Source organism: Argiope bruennichi, chromosome 6 (assembly GCF_947563725.1).
Source record: "Argiope bruennichi chromosome 6, qqArgBrue1.1, whole genome shotgun sequence".
NCBI lineage: Eukaryota > Metazoa > Arthropoda > Arachnida > Araneae > Araneidae > Argiope > Argiope bruennichi.
The window spans coordinates 26,248,187-26,261,338 of NC_079156.1; the positions used below are offsets into that span (position 1 = coordinate 26,248,187).

At 24.3% G+C, this 13,152-nt stretch overlaps 1 protein-coding gene across 1 annotated transcript; it reads right to left on the reverse strand.

Annotated features, from left to right (window-relative positions):
• Nucleotides 1-2,458: 2,458 nt before the first annotated feature.
• Nucleotides 2,459-12,613, reverse strand: LOC129971062 (DNA-directed RNA polymerase II subunit RPB9-like). Its single transcript, XM_056084533.1, has 6 exons — nt 12,453-12,613; nt 11,062-11,133; nt 8,512-8,566; nt 6,803-6,876; nt 5,112-5,238; nt 2,459-2,580 (listed from the first exon to the last, which is right to left on the reverse strand). Exons 1-6 carry the CDS (start codon nt 12,455-12,457, stop codon nt 2,518-2,520), a joined length of 396 nt encoding a protein of 131 aa, XP_055940508.1. The 5' UTR covers nt 12,458-12,613; the 3' UTR covers nt 2,459-2,517.
• Nucleotides 12,614-13,152: the final 539 nt, after the last annotated feature.

A 13,152-nucleotide genomic window follows, 5' to 3' on the forward strand; every position in this document is an offset into this window, starting at 1 on the left:
CAGACTTCGGTGTTATTGAAGCTTCATAATATACGGTTGCTAGACCTTTAAAATTTTAGATACCTTTTTATCAGGTTTAATGATTTTCTAATTAATTAAACACTTAATAGAGCTAAAAAAAATTCAGAGCTCAGTAAATATATTAAAGGAACTTATTTATATAGCAACAGTTTGCTATCCAGGTAAGAATTGGCAATATAAAATATTATACACTTAGTGTATTGATACAGTAGCAGTCAACTTTGATAAAGATTTTAAAACAATTGTTTGAAATAACTTTTTTTGAAGTGTGAAGACAAACTTTCTTGAGAATGTTTGTGCCTAGATTCTTCAAATATGTGTTGAAAAGCTCAGATAAATGTTTTCATTGATAAAAACTGTATCAAAAATTTCTTAAATTATTGGAATATTTTTTGAATAATTATTTGAGGTGAGAGTGAGTCCCATCCTATAACAAAACTTTATCATTTATTTTTAATTAATAAAAAGAAATAACAATTGTATCCAAAGTAAATCTTTTTATTTTCTAAAATTCTGTATTTCAAAGGGTTAAAGAAAAGGTATTGGACCAAGTTTGAAAGTTTAGTTTTCTTTATATATATATATATATATATATATATATATATATACAGAGAGAGAGACAAAACATAATTTTGTAGAGTTCTTTAATGACTTGTGATCTTCATAATTTCAAGAAAATAATCTCAAGTTATGGAATGAACCAAATAAGAAAGTCTCATAGGAAAGTATTCTGAATTTATAGTTTTTGAAAGAAATTTTCTGATGGCAATTTTTTTCATGTGAAAAATCAAAGTCCACGTAAGTCAAAAGTTAAAGTAAAACTGGAGTTTTAATGAAATTTACTTTAAGAAATTATTACACACATATATATGTGTCTGACTATTTCCATTTATAAACAGCAAATAAAAAAAAGCCTAGTATGTTTCATCTAATATTTTAATGTTAATTCTTTTGAGAAGTAACAGGTATCTATTTATATACTTTATCAGCCTTAACTATTACATGAAATGAAAAAAATTGACTAACAGGACAACTGTTGGAATGATAATAAAATAAGCAAGCTATTTAGCAAATTAAAAAAAAGGTGAATTTTACAACAGTTGCTAAATTGTTTTGCTTAGAAAAACTTTAGTTATGAAAGATCGTTTATAGATAATTCAAATGCATTTTTCCTCTTGCAACTTTTTCATTTCATGAAATTTAACTTAATAGTAGATAGCTATATTTGTGTGGATTTACTTCAATTTGTGTAGTAATCAAACTATCTCCTTCCCAAAACAATTTTTTTTCTTCAAAATAATAATAAATAAACTGTCAATTTAATCCATTTAATTAATAAAAAAATTGGCAATGTTTGTATTATATCTATTTAATTTTAGATAAAAAACAATTATATATCTCAGATTTAAGATGTAGCCATTATTAAATTCTAGGAAAATTTTAAATATTTATTAGTCATATTAAAATATATATTAATTATACATAAAAGTTAAAATCAGAAATAAGATGGACAAACAACTTTCTATTGCAACTTGGAAATGGATGATAGTTCATGTTGCATTAATTGAAATGCTTTCAATACTCTGTTTATGAATATTAAATTACTAAATACAATTTCATTCTATTACTGTTAAAAAATGTCTCACCTATATTTTAATATTTTTTCTTTCAATTGAATTTAATTATTCATATCACTTCAAATGTTTAGGAATAGTTTATATTTTATGCTAGAAAAAAAAAGTATTGCTTCAAGATAATGAACTATGGTGTATCTGGTTGTCAGCATCTGTGATTTTTATTTTATCAATTTATGCAATGAACTGGAGCAGTTTCTCAATTCTTTACTGGTATGAATTGGCATTTATAGAACCAGCCTCTACAGAACATATAATTAAATCAATTGAAATGGAGTTTAAGTTTGGTTCAACTTTTTGTTTTGTAAAGTAGTTTAAATAGAATAATAAATTGTTTTCAGGGAACAAAGAAAAAACTGATTTTAACCAAGCAAATTTAAAAAGCAAACTTTAAGATAATAATTCAATACAAATTTATTTTGTCCATTTCTGTAAAATTGTCTTTTTCACAGATAGGAAGGATGGGTGGGAGATAAGTTGTTAAGTGTGCCTTTCCTATTGCAAAAAAGACATTCAAATCTAGTTTTTTCCCTGGTGAAAATAACATTATAAATTATATGATAGATTACATGTATGTATTTATTAGAATACATAAAAAGAAATTAATAATGAAATAACTATATACATTTAATATAAAAAGTCATGAATGATTCATTCAAAAGTCAGTGATGATTCATTACACATGAATTTTCATATCAAAAGTTAACAAATCATATAGTGTTAATATTTCACTCATGATAATTTATTTATATAAAGATTAATAAGAAAATTATTTGAATTTTGTTAGAAAAAATCATTTCAAATTTCCTATAAAAAATTTTATTTACAAAATAATATTTTAAAAAAACAACCTTCCAATCATTTATTCAGTCCATCTGTGACAACAATTTGGATTTGTACACACATAGTACAATCTCATTTCATCCTGGAAAATAAAAATAAGAATAAATATCTTCTATAAAGCTATACTTGATAAAATGATTTCAGAACTAGTTATTATTGTTTAAAAGTATTGAGTTTTAAATGTTTAACAACTGATTCAATTCCAAATTCCCTTTTAAAGTCAATGTTCCTAAATGGGACCATCAAAACAAAAATTAATTTAAAAACAAAATCTATCTCACTCATACTGATTTTTTTAAAAAAATGGTTATTCATAATTGAAAGTTTGATTTTTGATACAAAAATCATGTTTCAGATTAAAATGACCAATGTGTAGAAATTCAGAAAAACATCCTGTTTTTTGCAATTTAACTTGTGCATAACATAAAAATTCAGTTAAATTTACAAACATTAAAAAAAGTGAATGATACTAATAATGCTAAAAATATAAACAAGACACATTTACTATAATTGATTGAACTTTCATAGGCTCATTTGGGAAAGTAGAGAAATTTTCATTATTTTGCAAAAGAACAAAACTCCTAGTGTGAATTTCCAATGAATATAAAAAAAGTATTTCCTATATTTCGGGATGAATAATATTTTACAGGAAAGGAAACCAGTTAATTTTAAAGAAAAAATTTTTTACAAAGAATTTTGATTATTTGAATACAACTTTAATATTAACATAGTACTGAAATGATACTGCCATAATGATTGTTTCTACCAATTATTATTATTTCCATTTTTTACAATTTAGTTAACTTCAACTTATTCATATGCATATAAAAAAGGAATGTCAACAACCAAATTTGATACACAGGTATAATTCTGATAAGAGAGGAGTTGGTCTGTTGCATTAAATGTTTAGCATCTGTTGTCACACCTTCAGAATAAGTAAATGTAATGGTAAGCAGCACAATAAGTGATTTAGAAAATGGTAACTCATGACTCATTATTATATATGTATATGTAAATAATTATTTTAAAAAGCTTACAAAATGTTATTTTAAACCTAACTCTCATAAATGTGTTTAAAAAAAATTTTGAACTAAGATATGCTTTAAGTGAAGGCAATTAATTTTTCAAAATTGCAACAAAATAAGGAAATGAAGTACTTGAATAAAGTCATTTTATTTTAAAAGATGTAATAAAGTTTTGAAATTATATAACATTTCATTGAATATACATTTAAGCACATATTATTTCCTAGATGACAGCTACACAAATACAATACACAAGAATTAAAGAATACATTTTAAAGATTGCAGCATGTTTAATTTCAACAGATTTAGAATTTAATTTATTTTTAAAAATTCTGTAGAGTAGAACAAGAAAAATCAATGAATTTTGTTCAAAATAAAAACAGCTGAATCAGAAGTAGGCACCAAATTTAAACTTGGATGCATTATTTCTGAATATTAAACATGCAAGTAATAATTTATTAAAAGGAAAATTGGATAACTTTTATCCAATGGGCAAATGGGGTAAATTCATAGAAAATTTTAAAAAGAATGTAATTTTTAAAAACGATGGTTATTTTGAAAAAACAAGTTCTATTTTTAGAATAAAAACCAATTTATCAATTGAAATGCACAAATGTGTATATACATACATGCTTAGAAAATACCTTTGAGGTATAATTTGACTTTAGTGAGAATCTCTTATAGACAATTTTATTAACAAATCTGATTGAGAGAAATTTGATTTGTAAATAAAATTAAAGTATGGTAGCTATAAAAGTAATAAAATAAAGATGCTAAAAAAAGATTAATGAATGAATAAGACTTATGAAAAAGAAATGAATTTATTTATTATAAAAAAATTTATATTATATTTATATTTATTTATTATAAAATTTATTCATTATAAAAAATGAATAAGACTTATGAATACATTTTGAAAATCAGGTAAGAACATTTTGAATTATTGTTTCACAATCCACAGTTTATTAGAACATAATCATTGCAAATCTATGTTTAAAAATTAGCACAGTTTCAAAGCAGCTTTGAAAGAAAGACGAAATCAAACAGAAAATTTAAAAATAAATTTATATAATTCATAACAATATGCCATAGCAAATGAACCTGCTACCATGTCTTATTCCTAATGCTATGCTATTATAATTGGAAACCTCTTTTATATTTTTCAAATATAACTGAACTATTTACCAAAGTATGCAATATTGTCTATGCATAGAATTTGCATTAAAAACAACATCAAACTGAAATTATTTGAAAAATTGCAAATGCAATTTGATATGTCAAATCTTAAATTTTTTTTATCAGGGTGCATTATGTATTATTCAGCAATTCAACGCAAAATTCTACGGTCAAATTATAAAAATTCAAGAATACAGCAAATCTGCTTATTATTCCATTTAATCAACCAATACTGGCTGTAAAGTATTTAAAAAAAAAAAAAAAAAAAAAAAAAAAAGAAATTGAATGCATAGGCAAACAAGATATATAAAATTATAAAAATAAGTATATTTACATAAAAATATGTACTACTTTAGAATAATCGTATGATTATTCTAAACAGAAAAACTGAAATGAAGACTAAAATACAAACCTCAGCCCTTCTGCTCTGAGCTTGGAAAAATACAGATTCTTTGTGATTACATTTAGGGCATATGTGGTCCTCTGTTCTTGGCAGCGTTGGATCATGAATTACATCAGAAACAATTTGTGTCAGCTCACTGTAGGAAAAGAAGATATTTAAGATGTGTTCTGTTGAAAAATAATTAGTCATCATAAATTTCTCACATTAAATAAATTTCAGCTTTGAATTTTTTTTATTGCAACTTCAGAATTTAATTAAAAAGAAAGAAAGAAAATTACGGCTGAGTTAAACCCAACATCATTTTATAATTAAGAATATCAATGTGATTCAGAATATACAAACATAACTATAAAAACAATACAAAATATATAACTTTCTAAAAATAAATTTTATGTTTCATTATTTTATTACAGTGTTAATGCATACTTTTTCAAATTTTATAATGAAAATTGATGAAAGCATATTAATATGATGAAGATGAACTTTTAATAGGAAGATAAAGAAGGTTTAAGGAATGTAAATTTAAAAAATAAAATGCCTAAATTATTAAGTAAAATACCTTAGAAATTTATAACAAGGTTTGCAGACAAATTTTTCTGATCCCAAAAAATAAAAAGAATTTTTATTTAAAAAATTTATAATATTACATAAATTATACAGTATTCATGCCATCAATAAGAAGGATATTCTGCAGTCTATTATAATAACAATCATATTGCAAATATTTAATATATATTTTTCTAAAGCAAAATCAGAGAAAGATTACTGATTCATATGCCATACAATATACACAGGGGATGGCATATATTTCAAAATATAGCTAGGTACACATTTTATATCTAATTAATAGATCATATATATAATTCAAGGTAATCTTATAGGACTGAAAAAAAGAACAGATAGTGTGACTAAACTCATTAAACTGATATGAAATAAATTATAACTAAATGCATTCTATTAAAATAAATATGTCAACTTCATAAAGTAAAAGGAAATGTAACTACATATAAGGATTTAAATGTTTCATAATATAATTTTTCAAATATTAATTATTAACCCAAGTAAAACTGTATGCATCAAAGCACATAAAACGACTTTAAGTCAGAGAAAGAGGTTGTCAATTTTAAAATTCAACTTAATCAAATGCAAAAGGATCAAAATACAAATCCAGTCAATTCTAATATGAAGATCAAGATTAGTTAATGTGTCAAAATTTTGCAGATGTCTGCCAACAAACTGGAAACATTTGAATACTGTTTATTAACAAATCCTCTCCATCTTTGGAAAAAACTTAATCAGATTGAGAAGATCTTGATATAAGAAATAGGATTCCTGTAAAATCCAAAATTACTGTCTCTCTGTATAAAAATAAGAACATTATTTATATATCTTAACAAATTTTCTCTTTCTAATCTTTATAATTTTCATTAAAATCTTAAAGAAACAGAACAAAAGTGAAATAGGTTTGGATGAATTAATGTTTAGCTTCTTAATTTATTGGATAACTATCTTATTGATTTGAAATTGAAAGATAAAATACGAGAATTCATATTAACATGAATACACAATAATTCAAATGAAAGATGAATGCTAATCTTATAAATTTAATCCCGATGCTTTATAACTTAAATAAAATAATACATGCATAAGTAAATTTAGAAATCCATGGGACAAATAATTAAGAATAATGATGAACTTACTCTACTTCATGTGTAATCTTGTTTACATATATACAGTTGTTGGTGGTAACTTCTTGATAGTCACAATTTCTGCACTATAAATACAAAATTGAACATTGAAAAATCAATTATGAAGTAGTAATTACACATTTAGTTCAAGAAATTTCAAGACAGTATATAAGGGAAAAAACCCCTTTTAAAGTAAGTTTTAAGAAATATTTTTAATAGATCATATAATTGCAGAAAGGAACTAAAATGAAACAATTATTACTTTCAATCATTACATTTAAATAATATTGAAAGTAGTAAAATAGTTATTTGATTTGCCTCATTTGATAAATAGTTTTATAAGCAATACTATAAAATTACAAGAATATATAGGAAATCTTGTATGCATTTTGCCCATATAAAGTTTTAGGCTTTAGATGTCATTAGAATTTAACAAAGATAAACCTTATTAAAAAAAACATTATTACTTTTTATAGATCATTAAGAAAACTTAAATAGGATAATAGTGTTTAAAAACACAGAAATTAATCAATTTTCTAATTTTACATATTATATATTTATATAAATATATATAATATGAACTGAAAAAGTAGTTACATTTTTAACACTTTTTATTCATCAGAATTTCATTGATATAGTTGAATTTTTAACTTTTGTCAAGATTTCCAAGTTTAAGACATGATGAAAGCAGAATGATGAACAGAGTAAGTAGAAAACAACAAGTATGAAAAAGAATTTTACTCTTACATAATTTTAGAAGAAATTTGCAAAACTCAATATTTTAATTCCAGGAGAAAATTAAAGACCAGTGCAATTCCAAAGTTACAGTGATGATAAAGTTTAAATGAAAGAAAATTATTTTAAGATCATAGCTAATTTAAAAGTATACATATATACAGTAATTTGCATAGAAAAATGGAATTTTTTTTATAGGACACAGAAAATGAATTATATTTTTAAAATGTAACACAACAAAAGAATTTTAAAAAATTATGCATTGTCAACAATGAACATCAATATATTTATATGAATTAACAAAATGTACTTTTCTAAAGGGCTATAAATAAAAGACTTTACATCATGTACCTTTACTGTATTAAAAAAAAAAAAAATCTTTAAAGAATGGAACTTTTGATAGGTTACTTTATGTAACTGAATAGAAAATTATTAACCTGGACTCTCTTTTTCAAATTTTTTTTGTTTTAACTTGACAGCAGAATTTGCCTAACTAAAATACAATACTTTTTTACTTCTGATATAGCAGATGATAAATTTACTGAAATTTACGATGTATAGAGTGAGATATCAGATTTTCTATTATCCAAGTACTTTCTCGAGAAAAAAAAATTGTGAAGTCTAAAAAATTTTTCAAATAATATTTTTAATTGAAATAGAGGCTGGATAGAAATAATATTTCTAATTTTAAATATTAAAATTAGAATGGATTACCTTTTCCTTTATTTTTATGTTACCAGCTTTTTAAATGTAACTCCATTAGAAATTCCTTCCAATGTTATTTAGTCTTTCCTTCGGTAATATAAAACTTTCTTAACTTAATGTAAATGTAATTCTTTTATTTGCAATTTTAACATTTTCCATACAGAATGACAGAAATGATGAGTATAACAATGTGTAATTTTGATACTGATGATCAAACATGCAACTGAGATATATGAAAATAACATTTTTAAATATCTAATCAAAAAGGGTAATATACTTACTGCATAAAGAAGTACTTTATTTTCTTTATCTTCTCTGGGGTACAACATGTTGTTACTACAAAAAAAAAAAAAAATGACATCAAGTGAACAAATCCTTTATTGTAATTTAATAAAAAGATTAATATTTTTGTGAAATTTATATCTTTTGATATAAAAGTGAAATTCATAAATAATTTATATATAATAAAAATTAAGACTACTGAATAAAGTTTTAAAAAACTTTGTTGACAAATGCTGAGAAAAGCATAAGAGAGGCTTTAGTGAATGTTCTGAGATAATTAATTAAATAATTCACTAATTAAAACTACAGTTAAAAATTATTTCTATAAATAAAAAAAAAAGAACACTTCATGTTTCAATTGAATGAAAATATTAGATATTTTAAATCATTCAACTCCCTACAAATTTCTAATCATATGGTTTATTAAAATTTCTTATCAATTAAAAAAACATTAATATATTAAAGATGATATAAATTTTTGGCAGGCTTTTAAAATTCTTTGAAGCAGTCTGCTATCTTTCAAGAAGAAATAAAATTTAGAAATTGCTTAAAGTAACTGATATTCTCAGTTTGAATAGAAATAAAGTTACACAACATAAAGTTACATATTTTATTTTAACAGAATATATAACTAGGGCTTGCAATACCGGTATACCGAATACCGGTATTTTGAGCCATTTGTACAATTTTGTAATACTGGTATTCACAAGTTTAAATACCGGTTTTTCGGTATTTACTAGAATTTTTTAAAATTGTCTCCGCTATATGTTCAGGGATCGCCAATATGACAAAATAGCATACGTTTTTGTTTTTATGTCTCCTAACGGGCGAAATTAATTAGCTAATTAATGGCTTAATTAATTGCTTAAATCTAAATTAGCGAAACATGGATTATCCCTGAAAGAAAATATTGTATCCATAACGACTGATGGAGCAACAATTATGACAAAAGTTGGAAAGTTGATTGGTGCAAATCAGCAGTTGTGCTATGCACATGGAATTCAATTAGGAGTAATAGATGTATTATACCATAAAAATAAAGAACAGAAGAATTCAAATACTGTGGATATAGAAACTTCGGATTCAGACTTTGAAGAGAGTGCTAGTGATATTGACAATGAAGATAATGACAATGTAATTGTTGAAGAAGATATTGTTAATGAGGATGAAACATTAAACTATCGAAAATTGCTTCCTATAATTTATAAAGTTTGAAAAATTGTTAAGATATTTAAACGTTCCCCTATAAAAAAGGATATATCACTAAAATATATACTAACTGAAAATAAAACAGAATATATGTTAATATTAGATTCTAAAACACGTTGGAACAGTTTACTCCTAATGATGGAACGATTTTTGAAACTGAGAAATCCAATCCAAAAAGCAATAATCAACTTAAACCTGTAAATTAATTTTTCAGATAGTGAATTCGACTTAACATTTAGAACTATATCAGCTCTACTTCCAATAAAACTGACTATTGAGGCATTATGTCGGAGAGATTCTAATTTATTAACAGCTAATGCAACAATAAATTTCATGTTGCAGTCACTGAAAAAACAGCACACATCACTATCTAAAGAATTATATATTACATTGAAAAATCGCACAGAAGAAAGGCATACCGAAATAGAAAATGTCTTTTGGTATTTAAATAATTATAATGATTTTAAAAATGAAAATGAAAAAGAAGAAAAGAAAATAACCAATTCAAATCTGATTAAGTTTAGAGTAAATTTTCTTAAAACTTTTTACCCACAAACCTATCCACATTCAGAATTCAGTTCAATTATCGAAGATTATGATGTCACTACTGCCGATAGTGAAAAGGAATTGTGTTTTGAACAAAAATTAGAATTAGCGATAAATTAAAAAAATTCCAACGAACCAAAATACAATACAGAAATCAGCTATATCCAAAACCATCCGACAAGAAATCAATTTATTTGAAGATGAGGGATTTAGAGGTAAATACTTGAAAAAATATATAGCGCATTGCTAACAGTACCACTAGCTAGCGTAGATGCCGAAAGAGCGTTTTCGGCAGCTGGTTATTTTTACACAAAATTACTTTTTAGACTTAATGACAATACAATTGATGCATTATGTTTTTTAAGATCACATTTCAAAAATTTGTCATAGTACCACAGACTGAATAGTGATATTTACACTTTTTTTGTGATTTAAATAAATAAGATGTTCCTTTACTTTTTTGTGATTATATACTGTTATAATTTATAAGTTACAAATTATTTTTTGTGATATTTACACTCTCTAACAAAACTTGCAAATAAAACAAAGAAACACCAGTGTTTTCTTTCTTTTTCTAAAATTTCTAATACCGGTATTGAAATTTTGGTCTGGTATTGCAATCCCTATATATAACATTAATGAAACACTTATTAAACTGCAAAAATTACAATAAAATTTAACAATTAATATATAAGGTCAAGCAAATAACATTAGAGACATTTATAAATACAAAACAAAATTACAGAAAAAATTTTGATTCAAATTATTGCTAATAATTAAAATTACATATTTACCATTCCTGACAAAATTTTATTCCAACAAAACCAGGTCCAGCATCATTTTTCTGGCCACTTTTCAATGTAAATCTGAAAAAGATATTTTCACAACAGCATTAAATGTTTCTTTTTACGTAAATGTTCAGCAAATAATAATTTTTTATGACAATAATTTAATATTTGAAATATTTAATTAAAAATAATTAACTTAATAATATAATCATAAAGTTTTGAAATTATTACACATTTTAAAGTAAAGACAAAATGGTTTACTGAAGGGCGGTTCCCTCCCCCCCCCTCCATTTTTGTTTCATCTTTTCTTTCTACTATGTGCAAATGTATTTATATAAAACAAACGTTGCAGTAAAATGTTTATAGTAATTCATTTTAATTATAAATATATGCAATCTTTTTATGCAGTCTCTAGAAAATAGGACATTTAATTATAAAACTGGACAGCACCTATAGGCTTGATCAAGTGAAAGTGACATTTCTTTTCAAACTTCAAAGTCAGAACTGACTTATAAGCTCTTTTCAATCAATCAAATATGAAATTAAGTTGCTAAATATTAATAAAACAATAAAAGGACATAATTTCTAAGTGCAATTGAGCTACATAAGAAAACATCTGCAGATGTAAAGACTCAAAATATAAAAGAAATACAATTTTAATTTCTTAAATTTTATATCAAGAAATAAATAGATTTCAAATGAGAAATCTAAATTTATCACTTCTTCTGTTGTAAATTAATAATACATAGTATCAGACAAACTTTTAAAGCACAATACCTTTACATTCTTTTAACATATAAACTAATAGGTTCTTTTTTCTTATCCCTTTCTTTACCTCACTATTTATTTTCAAACATCAAAAGGATAAAAAAACAACAATCAAATTAAAAGAACAAATTCAAATATTTCAACATTTCAATTAAAATCAATGTTTAAAGTATATAATTCTACCATTTAATATTATTTTCAAACATTTTAAGTTCAATAATAATATCAGAATAGTGTTGATTAAAAAAATCCGTCAATTATAAATTCAATCCAAAGCAATAAAAGTGAAAATAATTTAAAATTCACAGTTTTCAGAAACTAAACTATAAAATTATGTTGATTAAATCTAGGAATTACTTATACAAATAGTAGAACTACATAAATGGAATAATAACAACTATCAATGTATTTGTGCGTGCATTATCGCTCCCCATATCTGAGAAAGAAGGGCTGTTTATTGAAATCTGAAATTTCAAAAAGGTTAAGGGCATAAACATCGTACTTTTAAGGGAGAAAAAAAAAAAAAAAAATGAAATTTTAGGATCTGCCGGTTAGATTCTAAGACACAAACATAAGGTGATCAGTGCGAATTTCATATACAAAAATAAAACAGAATAATAAAAACTTACGACATTGTCGGAGAAGTAAAATATCTAACAATTACAAAAAGATTTTTTTTTTTTAAATTTGCAAATGTACCAAATAATCAAAATTTTTAAAACAACACAACGCTAATATTTATTTATCAACAAAAATGAATTTATATTCTGTGTTTGGAGAAATAACCGAGTTGAGTTGCTAATTTGCAGTCAGGAAAAGTTTTCGCAGAAAAGATATAAAAACATGAGAACATAAAAACATGAGAAAAACATGAACTATTTGGCAATTCTCCTATCCCCGAAAAACCATAATAGTTAAAGACACAACTATTAATATCTAATTAAAATCTCAGATTTGAGCGATAAAATTGTTTGATCAAAGCACAATAGAGACCATATTTAACCTCGATTTTAAATGCTCCTTACTAACCCCTTAACTTTAATACTTTTATTCGAAAAATTTTTTAAGTCAAAGTTCATTTCCTTCAAAAATCTTATTTATTTTTTAAAAAATCAAATCAAAGTCCATAATATTTTATTTCACCATTGTTTAAAATTAGAACATAGGAAATGTTCTATATTGTAATTCGAATATTCTGGAATGTTTGATGCATAAATGCTGACATCTTTCGGCGGGAATTATGATGCTCTAAGCAGAGAAAATTTAAGTCCCTCCTCTTCCCGACTTCACCCCTTTCACTTACTCTTGTTTCATTACAACCGATAGCGA

Bases quoted from the DNA above. Each gene is read 5' to 3' on its own strand.
- LOC129971062 (XM_056084533.1), bottom strand. The intron at 8,567-11,061 runs GTAAATATGTAA...TTTTTTTTGTAG, and splicing joins ATAAAATTTTGTCAGGAATG to TAACAACATGTTGTACCCCA. The intron at 6,877-8,511 runs GTAAGTATATTA...TTGTATTTATAG, and splicing joins ATAAAGTACTTCTTTATGCA to TGCAGAAATTGTGACTATCA.